This window comes from Delphinus delphis, chromosome 7 (genome assembly GCF_949987515.2).
Source record: "Delphinus delphis chromosome 7, mDelDel1.2, whole genome shotgun sequence".
NCBI classification, from domain to species: Eukaryota; Metazoa; Chordata; class Mammalia; order Artiodactyla; family Delphinidae; genus Delphinus; species Delphinus delphis.
In genome coordinates, this window is record NC_082689.1 from 75,889,168 (window position 1) to 75,905,830 (window position 16,663).

Below are 16,663 nucleotides of genomic sequence, written 5' to 3' on the forward strand. Positions count from 1 at the left end.
TATACAAATTGAAGTGTCACATTCTTTTCGATAAACTAGGTGGAGAGTAGTAGGCCTAGGAAGGGATAGGACAGCTGGGACTGGGGGCATGGAAGGAGAGAAAAGGTCTAAAATAGATCCCATGGGGAGAGAGCCTGGGAGTGCAGAAAAGACAATTAAGAAGACTGCCAAATAGCAGCAGAGAGCAGATTGAAGTTTGAAAGCATCGGGTTCTAATGAGCCAAATCTGCAATGCTGTTTGCCTCTAGCAGTGTTCTCCCTCCCGGGAGAATCAGCAAAGAGAGCAACAGTTAGAGGTAACCTATGTTTAGAAATTTGCTACGTGAGCCGAGAAGCAAAGGTTATTCATGAAGAGGCAAATGTTGTGTTCCTTGTTGGAAGTGAAAGTCCAACTCGTTGGAAGCAAAGAAGGCAACAATCCCTGAACGTGATCACTGAGGAGTATTTCCAAGGAAGTGGGGAAAGTAATTATTGTGAGTCCTGAGCTGGAAGCTGAAACTTTCAAGGAAATGAGAAATCTTCTAATTTTTCATCTCTCTCCTCACCACCACTACCACTCCTGCTGAGACTACAGGAAGGGAAGAAGCAAAAACTAAATGAGATCAGAAGATTCTCATCAGAGGACGGCAGCAAAGTGAGCAATTATGTGCCTGTCTTGGGGGCTGGGGACTGTGTAGGTAGTACTGTTAATAACGGAAAAGTGGTAACGGTCTAAAGTTTTATGCATTCCCTAGGCATTGGGGTCACTGGGTTTTAAATAAACTACATGCAATCCACTAGGGGAAAAAAATGTGTGTTTTATTTTGTTATATAGAGTCTGAGATTACTAAATTATTACTCTAGCATTTAAATGCAGGCTTTGCTTTTGAATCGAATCCCAGCACTCGCTGTTGACGCGATGCAATCATCTGTAGTGCAGAGGTGCACCCACACCCCACCCCTGACCTCTCAGACTTCTCCTCACCCCACTCTCCACATTGTTCACTCTGCTCTAACCACCACCACCTTCTTTTAGTTCCTGGAATCAATCAGGCTGGTTCCTGACTCAGGACCCTTGTACCAGCTGTTTCTCAGCCTCTGCTGTGTTCTCCCTCCAGACAGGCCCAGGAGGTCCTTCTTGACAGGCAGGTCTCTGCTTAGGTGTCACCTTCTCAGAGAGACCTTTCCTAACCGTCAACCTAACCCTGGGATGCACTCTTTTTTCCATAACCTTGTTTTGTTTTGGTTTTTATTCCTGACACATTACTATGTGATAATACCTTGCTTATTTATTTTTTTGTTTTGTTTCGCAGTCTTCCTCCTCCAGTTAGAATATAACTTTCATAGGGAAAGGGATTCTGCCTGTCTTGGTCACCACTATATTGCCAGTATTTCAAATATTTCCAAGCACACAGCATACATTCAGTTATTTGTCTAGTGAATGAATGAATGATTTAAAAACTTGGTGTTTTAATGTTAAATATGATGGAAAGTTACATTGTTAACATTTAGTCACAAGCCTGTATAACAAAAAACACTGGAGCCAAAATAGTATTATTGATGTCTCAAAACATCACAAAAGATCATATTTGTCTTATTCCAAGCAATAAATATTGTGAGAAAGTATTGTGAATGGGAGGATAAAGGAGGAAACATCCTGAAAAATGAATCTAAATAAATCTCAGTATAACTTTAAATGATCATATGGACATAAGAATGTTTATGTTATTTTTACCAGACTCAGGGAGGTCTGAAAATATAGACAGATTTTTCAGAGTTTGAATAATGTGTGATTTAATCAGTTAGGGCATATACACAAACAAAATGTCAGATACATTTTCCACAAAATAAATTCTAAAAATTATTCATAATGTTTTTGCTGTTATTCTTGCTATACTAAATCTAGAAAACAGGCTTAGTTAAGAGGTTAAGAGGAGGCAGGCTTTAATCTTTTCTCCATAAAAGGCAATCTCTAAATAAGAAATTCAGTCTCCAGTCAAGTTTTCACATTTTCTGTGGAAAGTAGTCTCTGCCAGTTCATAATTAAAAAAAAAAAAAAAAAAGGGAGAGGGCAGAAAATGGTAAAACGAAATCTACAGTCCTAATGAATAATTTAATGTTACGAAACTCCAAATGACTTTATGTAGAATATCATTTACTAACCATGATCCTCTGAAATCTGATGAAGACACATCAATTAAGTCAAGAATACATAGGTGTATTTTAAAAACAACCTGATTCAATATTCCCTTAAGATGCCTATGTAGAAGTCAAAAATCAACAAAATATATAATGAATAAGGAAGCCTCAGACAAATCCAAATTGAGAGACATTCTACAAAATACCTGGCCTGTACTCTTCAAGTACATCAAGGTCAAGAACACAAAGTAAGGTTGAGGAACTATTTCATCATGAGACTGAGAAGACAAGTAAACAAGTGAGGGCATAATCCTAAAACTGATGTTGAACCAGGAAAAAAGGGCTATGATGGAAATTACTGAGAATACAAGTAAACAAATGAGGGCATAATCCTTAAATTGATGAGCCAGGGAAAAAGGGCTATGATGGAAACTACTAGGACAACTGATAAAATGAGAAGGTAGACTATGAGCTAAATAATAGTACTGTATCATTGTTTAATATCCTGATTTTTTTCTTAATTGCACTGTGATTTTGTAGAAAAATTTTCTCATTCTTAAGAAATACACACTAACCAGAGATAAGTAGGAAAAATGGTTGGATGGATGGATGGATGGATAGATATATAGATAGATAGATAGAACTAGTGAAAGATTTCTAAGACTGTCAAGTGAAACAGAAACTTTACTCATGACAGTGATTAGAATAATAATAAGCAATTAATAAACTATAACCAGCTGTGTCAAAGATAGAACCATATGCTTTAAAAATAAATCAGTAAAAAATCTGCTGTTTAAGCTCTAACAATGTATTTTTACTTCAATAAACGAGACAAATAAAAACTAAAATTTAAATGTAAAGATTTCTTGAACTAGAAGCCTTTATAAATTGGTTTCATTATTTATCAATATATGATATTTTAGAAATATACTATGACATCAATTCAATTTTAAGTTCAAAAACTGGAGAATTTAAACCATGAAATTGTCCACAGAAATCAAATCCCAGATATAGATTGATGAATTAAGTCTTTACTCACTGTTCTCAAAAACCTTAAATTTAAACTGAAGCACTAATGATAATAAAATAATAGTAATACAACAGGTCGCTTCAAAGTGATTATTATATCATTCTCCTTTTAGAGAGATGAGAAAAAATGTTTACGGAGATTAAGTATCTTGCCCAAATTTCAAATCGGTGTTATGTAACAGATGTATAAGATTACAGTGGCTTGCCTCCCCCTGCCCCTTGGACAAAGCTTTATATCAAGATGGGAGATTCTTTCATTATGTAAGGCTTGATATAAGGCTTGACTGTATCTATGCTATTGCCGATGTTACTTTCAATGCTATAGTTTATACATAATAACTAGCACTTTAAGATTATTAGAATGATATTGGTAGAAAAAAATTAAAAGCTAAATTATTTCTTGCTCTCTCACTACTTGTAGCAAGGGTAAAACTCAAGATAGATAGATATAATTATGTAAATATTCCATTATTAGTCTCAAGCATCCAGCAGGTTCCAAACCAACTGGCAATGCTTAGGCCCCAAATAATATACTCTGATTTATTGTTTCTTTCCTTTGCCAACCTTATTCTCCTCAGACAGTAGCAAACTGTGGGTATTGCAGCATAGCAACGCTATATCACATCTTAAGAAGTAACATACAGCACATAGCTATACCAAAGCCGAAAAGGAAAATTTCTTTTCAAAAAATTTTTGGTCAAGGTTCAGCTGGGGAAATCTACTGACCCACTTTGAAATTAAAATGTTACTTTAGTGTGGTTCGCGCCCACCCGCGGGCGCGCGCGCACACACACACACACACACACACACACACACACACGGAATTTTCCACTGAGGTTGCATATAGTAGCATATTAAAACTCTGTCAATGACACCCGAATCACCATCCCTAAGGCAAGAATACGCATGCTGAGTTCAGGTTGCTCACTAATTACCCTGAATTTATTTTAACCTTAAATCTTCTAAAAAATATATGATTATAGGAAATCAAGTCTGCAGTTAAACTAGAACATCATAATCATTTCTAGGAGTCATCTCAGTTTCCTTTTCTTTCTTTTTTTGCAGTAAGTATTTCTGAGTTAACATTACAAATGCAATCATCACAACAGTAAATCTTCATTTTCAAAGCAGTATCAACTTAATGTTACAAAGAAATAACAGACAAGTCATTACTTTCATTATTGCGAGCTGAGACGTTTAGCCCAAACCATGATAGGTATTGTGCATATAATATAATGTTATTATGGAATAAAGAAACGTCATGATATATCTATGTTTTTACTCACCAGTTGTTTCCACAATGCCTTCTAGGATGACGACAATCTCGAACTGTTCAGTTTGCATGCTTCGCTGGGATAGGTCATAAAAGGGGCTTTTGGCATCAATCACGTGGCAAATCGTGAGGGGGGAAACAAGAAAAAGTTGATCTGCCCCTGTACTAAAACCTACATCCAGTTCAAGTTGATCAAGGGGAAGGAACTCACCCTCAGGTGTCTGCCGAGACTAGACAAGCACACAGAAAAAGAGAAGAAATCACCACTTGTACTGAAATTTGCAAGGCAGCCCAACAGTAATTTACATCATTGCCAACATTCTGCACTATCAATCATCTGCAACAAAATCCAAACAAATCATTATGCAGCTATGTTCTAGCAAATGGGCCGAAATCCCACATAGCTCATGCGGAACATACATGCATTATTTATAATACACGACTTACTATAATTACCAGTCCCTAACTCATGAGCTTTGGAGAAATGCCTGGTCCAACAATGGCTGTTAACACAAACTGTGGAACTAAGTGTATATGTGCTACTGCTTGACATAAATCACTAAATGATAATGCACTACACGCCAGATGTTTTTTCCTCCCAAAGCAAATAAGTAGGCAATTCTTACGGAGTTTGTTAAAGCTAAAAAAGGTTGATCATAATTTAAAAACAGATTTATTGCATTATTACAAAGCAAACATAATAATTTATTTTTCCAGGACCTTTGAAAAGTAACAAATAGATAGAAACTAGAATAGAATAGTGAAGATGTTATCATATTGAATAATGTTATGTACACAACAGCTCACATAATAAAAATAAAGGCAGATGCTGTTAACTAGTGGCTTTCGAACTACTAGTAATAAACTGCATTAAAGTTATTTCTCTATTTATTTTATATATTGTAAAATTAGTCAAACTTTGTGCTCAACTGAATTTCTTTAAATCAAAATGCAGTTTAAAAACTCTGTATTAGACAAACTTGTAGTTTACTAAAACTTTCACATGGCAGTGGCACTCAGTATCAGTATAAATCACTGTAAAGCTTAATTCAACAAACTGCTTGCATGCTAAAAAAAATTAAATACGATTATTAACAATTAGCAAACCATGAAAATAAACATCTTTCTTTTCTATTCATTTTTCATATATGTTGCTTATAAGGATCATGATAAGCAAATATTTATATGATGATGTTGATAAAATAAAAGCTGGGTTAAAAAAATCAGGGTGGAGGGAGGCTTGCTGCTGGTTGAATGGGGTTTGGAAGAATCCAATATATTTTAAGAGACTCTTTGCAAAGCAAATTTAATAAACAAAACAGACTCTGCAACACTGGTCTGTCCAATGAATCGGTAGACTGAAGACAAAATCCTTACTTTCAGAGTTCCCGGAAAGACACTGGCTTTGTAAACGAGCCTGAAAATACTGAAAAATATGGTTTAGTAAGCTGTTCTCCACAGCAAAACAAAACCAGGAGTTCCAAGTTGGTGGCAAATTGTTACCGCAGCAATTGCAGAGTCTCAAAAGCAGAACTAGTCAATTAGAGAGGCTACTTTGTAATTAGTGATACTCAGGAGTTTTATTTGTGTAGAAAAAAAGTCCAATGAAAATACTGAGACTATTTTTCTTCTCTGCCTTATGACTAGTTGATTAAAAATTTAAAAAGAAGAAGAAAATGATTACTGACAAGAAAAAAAAAAACATGGAAAAACCTGATGGTGCAAAAATAAAAACAGCAGCTCTAACAACCAATGTTGGAGAAAACTAGTCATTTCTAAGCCAGTAGAATTCATTTAGCTTTCTATATATATTCTCAAATTGGTAAAATACAGATGAGACCAGCATCTTTGCAAATACACAGTTGTATAACATGTATTGATTAATGTAACAAAATAAAAGTCAAACACAAAACAAAAATAAATAAAAACAAAAAATCCTGGGTCATTGTTCTCTCACCTACTAAGAAACAGGTGCTATATAAACACAAGGTGGTATTCTGACATTTATAATTAATGATCAGAATTTGGGTCATTTTACCAACTATTCTAAGCTCTGCTTTTTCTGCATGAAATAAAAATATTCACAAACATAATTTTTAAACTCAGTTTCCCATTTATTTTAAAATAATTTCCCCCAAAGAAGATATATTTTTCTAATTTTTATATACGTACGCCAAGGCTAAAATTCATCTCCCTTACTTATATATTTGTTATTTATACTTGCACCTCATTCTTAGAGTAGCCATTAGCTTCTATATTCTCTGCTCATTCAATAACCCATGAAAAAGAAGTGGCCTAGAAACAGATAGGCTATCAGGAGAATGCCAACCTAGAATAAGAAATATTTTATTTTTAGCAAAGCAGTTAATTCATATGTAGGTAATTGAGACTTAAATATGCATGAATCTGTTCCATTAACGTCCATAACGTTCCAGATTCCACGTTATCTTTCGATTTTAAAAATGTGTTCCATATACTCAAAATTATGCCTATACCCCTTCCCAAATGCTTTATATCCTATCCAAGTCTTGGCAGAAACAAAGTTGACAACTGCACCTATTTTGTGATACTATGGGGAAAATAATACTTCATTTCTTTGAAAGATGTTTTCCACACTTACATCTTTTTTCCCATAAGTGAAATTCCCTACTTATTCACTAAAAATTATTTTCCAGTGGATAAATTTAATCTTACTTTAAATGACACTGAGGTACTACACACATCCACAATTTTATCTTTCACGTCTTCTTCCTTTTTGTTAGGCCAACAGATATTTCAACTATCAATATGCTTACCTCCCTGATTTTTGTTTGCTTCTCTGACTCTGTAATAGACTGGGAAGCCTATTACTCACTGTGAATTAAAGAGAAAGCTTTTCTGTTTAGAGGAGGAAAGGGTGTTTGGCAGGTGCCTGGAGCACTGGAATTGTTTGAAGTCTGAGCTCCTGGGCAGAGCAAGGTTATCTTATCAATACTCAGGCAAATAGGATGTCCCAGAACCTGACATATCTCTACCAAATACATTTGCAGAAGCATGCACATTCTACTCTAGGTTTACAAGGAATTCTAATCTAGGCTTTTCTAATTCTGGGGCAATTCCAGAGATTTTTCTGGAGCAAGGGGGGAAAAGAAGCATATGTAAGTTATACTCTCTCAACTGGTATAAGTGGAGTTAGAGAACTTTTGTTCAAGGAACTGTAACACATACATAAAAGATACAAAGGAAAAAGAGGAGTTATGGATGTGCCTTTATAAAATTAAACTGTGATCTGTACCTTGAGTATGTAATAAATCAGTAGCAATGATATTTCATCCATTTCTAGTTCTCTTATTTAGATACCAATTACCATATTTCACCCAGAAATTTTGATAATAGGCATAAAAAATGTAGGTAAAAACCAATTTAACCTTTATTTATTATGTCATCTTAAGAATTATGATAAAAGAAGAAATCTTTCATTAGTAGAGCAGTTTGTCCCTGGTCTACATTATCTCCTCTTGTTCTATAAGCCTCCTAATTCCAAAAGGGAACACAGAACCATGACCTTTTCCTGGATAATATGTAAATAGATACAGTCGAGATCAACAACAATTCTAAACAATTGCTTAAGGTGAAGAGTGCTACAATAAATTATTAAAATTTCTAAGGTTGAATTTACTTGATGAAATAATCATTTAAAATCTTGAAACTATTGAATAAATAAGTGGGGAAAAGGTGGAAGGGAAAACAGTTCATGGAAAATTGGTAATTCTTAAAAATTTAGAACATAATTTGAAAACACTAGCACTTGAGAATAACTTAACATACAACTTTTATTATCAATTGTATGAAATATTTTGGGGAAGGAAATAAAGATTTTTCTGCCATTTTAAAGACTTTCTGGTTGGTTGCATTATAGGAAATTCTGAGAGTTAAGACAAAACTCAAGGAACTCTAAGGCATAAAGTTTGTTTAAATTTAGTGTCCAAAAACATTATAAGTAGAACCTCCTGGATTTTTTGAAATGATTGTGTGCAATTTAGATTTTGGCAATAATTTCTAAGTTATTCTTTGTAATAAAAATATTGCTATTGAAATGTAGTATTTCTATTACACACACTTTAATTATATGCCACATGGATATATGTCTAGAACTTAAGGTTTGTGCCTCATTTTATAGTTACATGTACTAATTTCAAAGAAGCAGCTAATGTCAAATGACTTTGAACTCCCTGAGAGTCCAAAAAGTCCTGCAAGATAATAAATTACAACTTCTGACTACAGGTGGAAAGGGAATCAAAAGTCACAGATGCCTAGAAGGGATTATTATCATCATGTACTTTACAGACAGACAGCTTTCTTATTACAAATAAAGGACTGTAGCGTATGTATCCAAAGACAAAGACACACACACACACACACACACACACACACACACCGCTCTGGATACACATTTAGAACTGCCCTTGGCATAAGGAGATCCACATTTCGCCATCCTCCTTCTGGGATATTTGTGATCAGTTGCCCACATTCATTCAGCAGGGACACACTTCACCAATACAATCAATCTCTTTGCTGCCTTTCTCCCATCTCTCCAACCCATTATTGTGTTCTAATTATAGCCATTGTGCTCTTTCCTAGCTCGGAGGGAAGCTAGGGGAATTTAAAAAAAAAAAAATTTAATCTCTAACATCTGACTCTTGAGATGTACTTCTATAATATTCTAAGGCTTGATCCACCCCCCCCCACCACCACCACCACTTTTCACACGTACCTACTGGAAAAGGTAATGAGGGCCAGTGGTCCAGAAAGGAAAACATAGTTGAAGACAGAGAGGGCAGCCCTTCTTGCCTACCACCTCCCCACCATTTTATCTGTAATGTCACTTCTCCTCTTTAAATGTGCAGTGTGTGTGTGTGTGTGTGTGTGTGTGTGTGTTGAATATATGCTGAAGTCAGAAATAAAATTACATGCAATGAGGTCAGAGTACTACGTGGAATCTAAAATTTGGAAATGAGCCAAAAGCAGGTACCAGTATAAAGAACAACAATGCCTTGTGACTCAAAGCATTTCTGGCAATGATTTTGGGACTCAGACCAAAATTAAAGTCAGGTAGAAGAAAGTGTGGACCTAGAATTTCATCTGGACTGTCTACAGTTGTACATTTCTTTTGACTTCTTATAAATTTATTTATTTTATTTATTTATTTTTGGCTGCTTTGGGTCTTCGTTGCTGTGCACGGGCTTTCTCTAGTTGCGGCGAGCGGGGGCTACTCCTCGGTGCGGTGCATGGACTTCTCGTTGCAGTGGCTTCTCTTGTTGCAGAGCATGAGCTCTAGACACGCAGGCTTCAGTAGTTGTGGCACGCAGGCTCAGTAATTGTGGCTCATGGGCTCTAGAGTGCAGGCTCAGTAGTTGTGGTGCATGGGCTTAGTTGCTCTACGGCATGTGGGATCGTCCTGGACCAGGGCTTGAACCTGTGTCCCCTGCATTGGCAGGAGGATTCTTAACCACTGCGCCACCAGGGAACTCCCCTCTTTTGACTCCTTAAGTTTGAAATTCCATCAATACACAGGTGGAAAAAAATATGACCAACATCAAGGCTAAAATAAAGATTTTTAATGCTAAGCCAATTATCCCATAAAAATATGTTCACTTTTATGAAAAGAAAGTAACTTATAGATGGAATGTAATTTATCCTGTAATAAATTTTGTGAGGCTTCTATACTATTTAAATGAAAGAACAGCTTTATAATTCCTTGAGGACTTTTTATGGAATTTATAATAATAACTGTGGACAGGATTTGTAACCCTACTTGCACATTCCCCTCCTACTCAGCAAACAAACACCCTCAAATCCATCAAGTGCTTTTTCCTGCTTCTCTTCATCATTTGTTCTTACCTACTACTGTTTATTTTTGGGTCTTTATGTCCCTATTTCTGTTCACACTGTATTCCCCTGAGCACAAGCCACCCTGTCCTTTTCAGGAACCATATTAAAAATAAAAAAACAAACAAAACAACATATGACTACTATTTAAAAGAAGAATAGTAATTATAGTCTTTAAAAAGAACCCAAGTTCTATACCTATTACAGAATTACTGTACTTGTGTCAGAGAAGGCAAAGCTAGACTCCATAGAAACTGTACTTTCTTTTTTAAAGACATAATAAACCCACCTAAAAACACTCACTGACCATTATAAGATCTAGCCCCAAGAGTTCTGGGGTACTCAGTCTTAGACTCCTTGAATCTTTTTACTAACCACTTGTACGATGTTCAGAAGAAGAGTTTTTTAATAGATACTCACTTGTGAATTAATTTTTTAAAGGAGATAACTAATGATCTCAAGATTAAAACTAAAGTACAAATTGACCAAGACCAATTGGAGAAAAGAGTCAGTCATACAGAATAGGGTCATATAGAGTCAAAACCATAATTGCATTAAAGTGCAAGGTATGGAATGAAGGCAAACTAATAAATATATGAAAAAAATCAGGAATCAAGTGGTCCAGGAATCACTGCGGTTAAAAGATTAACAAAATATTAAGATATATGAAAAAAATGATGAGCTTGTTAGTTTTGCAGATGCAATTTTGTTTTTTATTGCATCTGCACTGGATCACATTCATATGAGGAAACTAGATAGCATTCAATTCTGAGTATCCATATAAATGGAGAATAGAAAAGATGAGTATAAAAATAATGTATGTGATATATTAGAAGATAACTGGGCATCATTACCTTTCATTAGGTGAAAGTTAAGGGTTGCATAGCTGACATCCTAGGAAAGGAAGATGATGACTATATGCCATGAATAAAAATATGAAGATATAAAATTATACTTCCATGAGAAAAATTTAACCTTACCTCTTAATTTCAAAATATATGTCTAACAATAACTGATTTTATGTTTACTTTATGTAAATAAGGTTTGACTGAGTGTCTACATATATATATACACACACATATGTATACATGTAACTGGGATGGTTTTTGGATAATAAGTGTGCAAATTCTTGAATAATGCATCAAAAAGTTTAAATCTTTCCCTAATAAGATGGAAGTCTAGGCCAGTCAACCATTAGTATTAGATTTGTAGGAGAGAGTGAGATTTCCAAATCCTTTAAACCCAACACTGAATTACAGGGTCCAATGTATCAACCATTAGTCTCAACTCCTTAATCCAAGCATTTTTATTAAAATTTTAAACTGGATGTCATATTAACTTAACATGACCTTGCTATTCATTAGTTCCTATATTTTAGGTTAAAAAAATTAAATTCAAATAAAACGTCTTCATGGGGATGAAAAGAGGAAAAGAGAAAGAACATTCATCTTAAAAGAGCTTTCTAGAGCTATAGTCATAATAACATTATAAATTTTAAAGAATAACTTCCAATTATATTCTTAAATTTTTATTTAATCTGCTTTCTTTTTTTCTAAGTTAAAAAAGGACTGATTGCTCCAAGCATAAAGTTGGAAGATCTATAATTAAATATTGAAATAAATTTCAGTATTTGCAAGCTTGGAAGATGGGAATAGAGTTGAAATAAAATTTGCTTTCATATAAGTTAACAACAATTAAAAATTAGAGAAGTTATAAGAGAAAAACTTCCATCAAGACACAGAATTCAAAAAAAAAATGCACAGAAAACTTCACAGTAGCCAGGATTAGAAAGTCATATGCATGTTCTTATTTTTCTATTCTTTACAAGAATAGAAGTGCTTTAAATCATCAAATATAATTCTTATAGTAATACTGATAAATAAGCTTTTAGTCAGCAAATAAGAAAACAGCAATAGAAAAATATAAATGAAATTAAATTAGGTAATAGGAAGAACTCATATAGACTGTAATTACTATTATTAAATATTATGGTTTTGTTGCCTTAAAATTCTATGTATTTCTCTGTATTAAAGATACATAAATTTTACATTTAAAATGTCAAACATGAGTTAAGAGAAGAAACTGAATATGTGTAATAATATTTAGTAAGGATGTATAAGACCAATATCAAAATATTACTACTTTAAGATCTTGGTATAGCTTCTCTTTAAAAATATAACTGGCTGTTTTGGATCACTTCATCTCAGTCCCTAAAAGAAAATGAGAGTCACTTATTAAAGGCAAATCTTCCCTCTGATTTTGCCGAACGTTATTAGTTTCCTAATAAAACATGGCTCCTTTTAAATGAAGTCTAAGGAAATGACAAGAGCTATGAGAATTCATTTTAATCACCATGGCTACAGGACAAATCAACTTCAAGCAAACTACAGTAACTGGTTGGATGAAGAGCTGCCACTGATCAACCCTCTCCCCTCACAAAAAAAGCAGGACAGAATTTCACCATAATTTTGTTTAAATATAAATTGACTCCACATGCCAATTATTTTTACTTTTAGCACTGACATCTTCCCAACAAATCAAAAGTAAAAAATTTTATAAGAACATTATACATATTGTTTTAATTAGATGTTTTTATCACCTTGTGTTAATATAGCACCTTGCTCCAAGTTTGCCAACAGTAGAAATCTTTTTTTTTGTTTGATCAGGACACTCCTTGTGGTATATGTGATACTTGCATAAAAATCACTATCAGTGTCCTGAACCACTGTAGACACTGGGTGCTTCAGATTCACTACAACTTTGTAAAAAAACAAAAACAAAAACAAGAACCTACTGTGTAGATTAATTCTAATTATTTCTGATTTTGTTAAAATAAAATTTGATAGTCTAAAAACATCTAAATATGTTTCCTCAAAAAGATATTTGTTTTAATAAACGTATTTATATGTTTGAAAAACTAGAGAACAGCAATAACTGACCTTTAAAGTCTAATTTTAAGTTTCCAATACACCAATCAAGATGATAAACTACTCTTCAGTAACAATCTCAAAGTGACACATGAACATGGATTCCACGACAGAGGCTTTTGCACTACATTTACAAAGTGTTGCTGGTAGGCCTAACCTAAAAAGAGAGTTATATATCTTGTTCTATTCATAGAAATAGGCACATACAACAAACACCCCTGCAACAAACATGTCTACAACATGTTTAGCCTGATCCAAACAACTCAGTTCAAATGTGGTCCATAGCATGATACTAAGTTAAATTAAAAAAAAATTACATGCAGCCCATTGGAGTTAATTATAAAGAATATGATCTACTCAAATTATGTATTCACCATTATCTTAATTAACATATACAGCAGAACCAGGTTGAAAATTTTCCAGTAAGCTATACACAATTAGTTTGTTTACTGTCTGTAGCATAGTAAATATGCATATGATGTGGAGTGACAGGACAACTGAGCTGCTTTAAGTCCAACACTATACTGAGCAAGATGGTCAAGAATAATTAGGGTAAGACCTTGTAAATGAGTAATGAAAATGACACAAGAGACAAATTTTTTTTAAAGCACATTGGACCACTTTTAACTACCATATAAACTGAGGCTGTGTAAAACGATAGAGGACCTGTAGAGTAAAATTGAAATCTCAAAGGCAAAATCTCAACTTAAATATTTCAGGTTTTCATTTTATTAATGCTAAGTTCTGAATGGGGCTATGGTTCTTCCATGCAATCTCAGATAAATTTTTAAGACTGTATTGAGGTCATCTTTTCAATTTATGAACATTTGAAAACTAAGGCAAATCCCTCAAAAAGATGGATTGTAAAGAACACATAGAGAACTGGGCTCATATCCCTCATTCCTAGACTCTAATTGGATGAGTGATTAGAGTGGGCTTCTCTTCTTGTTTGTAGTGGTGCCCTCTAACGACTAGATGGACCTTGCTTTAATAATCACTCCATGAGCAATTTCTTTTAGCATTTACACTGCTGATGGTAGGAAGCAATCTTATTTAATGGATGCTGAAAAGCTTCAAGTGAAATCTGTAATTGACAAAGGCTTCATACAAACCGGCAATTAAGAATAAAATTAATAAGAGACTCTACAGGAAAAGCACTCACGCTTTCACAGAATATTTCTCTAGGAAAATATTTGGTAAAAATAAAACTTGAAAACAACCAGGTGTTGTTTTTCCACTTTATAAACTGCTTCTCTGGTCTGTGTACTTGTTAAAAAAGATGACCACAGATAGAGTTAGAATAAATGTTCTTGGGTCTGAAGGAATAATCCACCTGCTAAATACTACTAGGGGGAAAAAAAGAAATTAAAAAAAAAAAGAAAGAAAAGCCCTAAGTGAAAATTAAAGCAATTTCAGCACCTTTTTCTTCAAACTAAAAGCTGTTCAGTTTTAATACTTCAAGTTTACTGGAGTAGCCTATTGACAAAAACTCAAAAGCTCTCCAAAGAGCAAAGCAGCAAGGGTAGGAAGGAGAATAGGGCACTCGTGTACCTCAGAGGTCCAGGAGCCAACACCACTCCGCTGGCGTTACTAGTCCAGAAAGTGACACAAATACATCCGACGAATATAAATAAGAATAAAATAAAATAAATAAGAGCACGAGAGTGGGTGGGAAAAGAACAGAACTGTCAGTTGTACTCTCTTTGCCCAGTCCTCCACGCCCTCCCCAGCTCCCAAACAAGGAAGTTTACCTGTGGCTTTAGGCAAGCCTAGGAGCCTGAGGGTGGCTCTCAGGTGAGTTAATTCCCAGGTTTGAGGGCTGGCGGTCGCCAGGTGGGGAGGGGGCGGGTAGCACTTACTTTGAGCAGCTTACAGCGTATCTGCGCGGAGACCATATGGCTGTTGCGCAGGTTGCCCACTCGGAACATGAGCGTGAGTTTTCCGTCCCTCATAGAGATCACCGCGTGCTCGCTAAACATCAGGGTCTCCGCGCGCTTCTTGGGCTGGGACATCTTGATGAACATGCAGCCTATGAGGAAGGCGTCCACGATGGAGCCGAGAATGGACTGGAAGAGGAAGAGGATGATGCCCTCGGGGCACTTGTCGGTGATGTAGCGGTAGCCATAGCCGATGGTGGCCTCGGTCTCGATGAAGAAGAGGAAGGCCGAAGGGAAGTTATAGACGTTGGCCACGCAGGGCGTGTAGTTGCCGACGTGGGCTTTGTTCAGGTCGCCCCGAGTGTAGGCAATCACCCACCACATGGACGCCATGAAGAGCCAGGCCACGGTGTAGGTGAGAATGAAGATGAAGAGGTTCCAGCGCCACTTGAGGTCCACCAGGGTGGTGAAGAGGTCCGAGAGGTAGCGGCTCGTCTCACTGCCCAGGTTGCCGTGCTGGACATTGCACCGGCCGTTCTTGTCCACGAACCGCTGTCGCTTCTTCTTGGGCACAAGCTGCTGCTGCGGGCCCTGGCCCGGCCCCTGGGGCTGCAAGCCCGAGCCGCTGGACGAGGTGGTCACTACCTGGTAATCGTCCCCAAATTTCCTTCGGAGTGCAGACATAATACGGAGGGGCGAGCCAGATTCAAACGCGAAGCGAAGGCGCAGGAGCCGAGCGCTGCAAACCAGCACCAATGAGGAGGTGGGAGCGGGAGAGAAAGGGGGGACGAACGCCTGCGTGCCCGGGGCGGGGGGCGCACCCGGCAGGTAGCTGCGGTCTCTGCCCCCCGCAGACGCCTCTCCTCCCCTGGGACGGAGGCTTTCTCTCCACGCTGAGTCTTAAAACAAAAAAAGTGTTCTCCCACACTCAAGGCAGGAGGGCTGCAAGGACCAGGAACCCGAGCGCAAATGTGCCCCCAAGCTTTTCGAGGCCTCTCTTTTCTTCCCTCACCACCGGCATCCCGGGGGCCCCCTCTTGCCTTCCCACAGCCCTCCTGACTCTCCTGCAGCGCTCCCAAACTGACAGTTTTAAGACTGATGGCCAACTCGCCGGGCTGCCGAAGCGGCGCTACCTGCTCGGACCAGACCCTCCCCCCCTCCCCGCCGCTTCCCGATCGCCCGCCCTGCGGGACGGCTCCCGGCTCCCTCCGGCGCTCCCGCCTCCTATCTTTTGGCCCAAATCCCGCCCAAAGGCATGTCTGCCGGGCACGAGTACAGCAGCCCCTACCCACGCCCTCCGGGCTCAGAGTCCCCGCTCCGGACTCCGGAGACGCGTCCGCCTGCCGTCCGCGGGCCGCTGAGTTTCCGCGGGCGCCACCGGGGCCCTCAGGCCGCCCCCGAGCGCTGCAGAGACGCGGCGGTGCGCTAAAGCCGAGCACTCACCCAAGGCGAGAGCGCAGGAGGCGGCGCGGCCGGCGGCAGCGGCAGCCTGGCCTCGCACTCTGCCCTGAAGGCGGTTTTCCTCGCCCCTACTTTTCCTGGGGCACCACGACGGGCGCCAACGCCGGTCC

At 37.4% G+C, this 16,663-nt stretch overlaps 1 protein-coding gene across 1 annotated transcript in view; it reads right to left on the reverse strand.

Moving 5' to 3' along the window:
- Positions 1-15,776, reverse strand: part of KCNJ3 (potassium inwardly rectifying channel subfamily J member 3) — a 160,491-nt gene extending 144,715 nt beyond the window's left edge. Inside the window, exons 1-2 of the mRNA XM_060015702.1 lie at positions 15,075-15,776; positions 4,434-4,650 (exon numbers count right to left, since the gene is read on the reverse strand). Of these exons, the coding sequence (XP_059871685.1) occupies positions 4,434-4,650; positions 15,075-15,776 (919 nt within the window). The remainder of the gene's footprint in view (positions 1-4,433; positions 4,651-15,074) is intronic.
- Between the last annotated feature and the right edge of the window lie 887 nt (positions 15,777-16,663).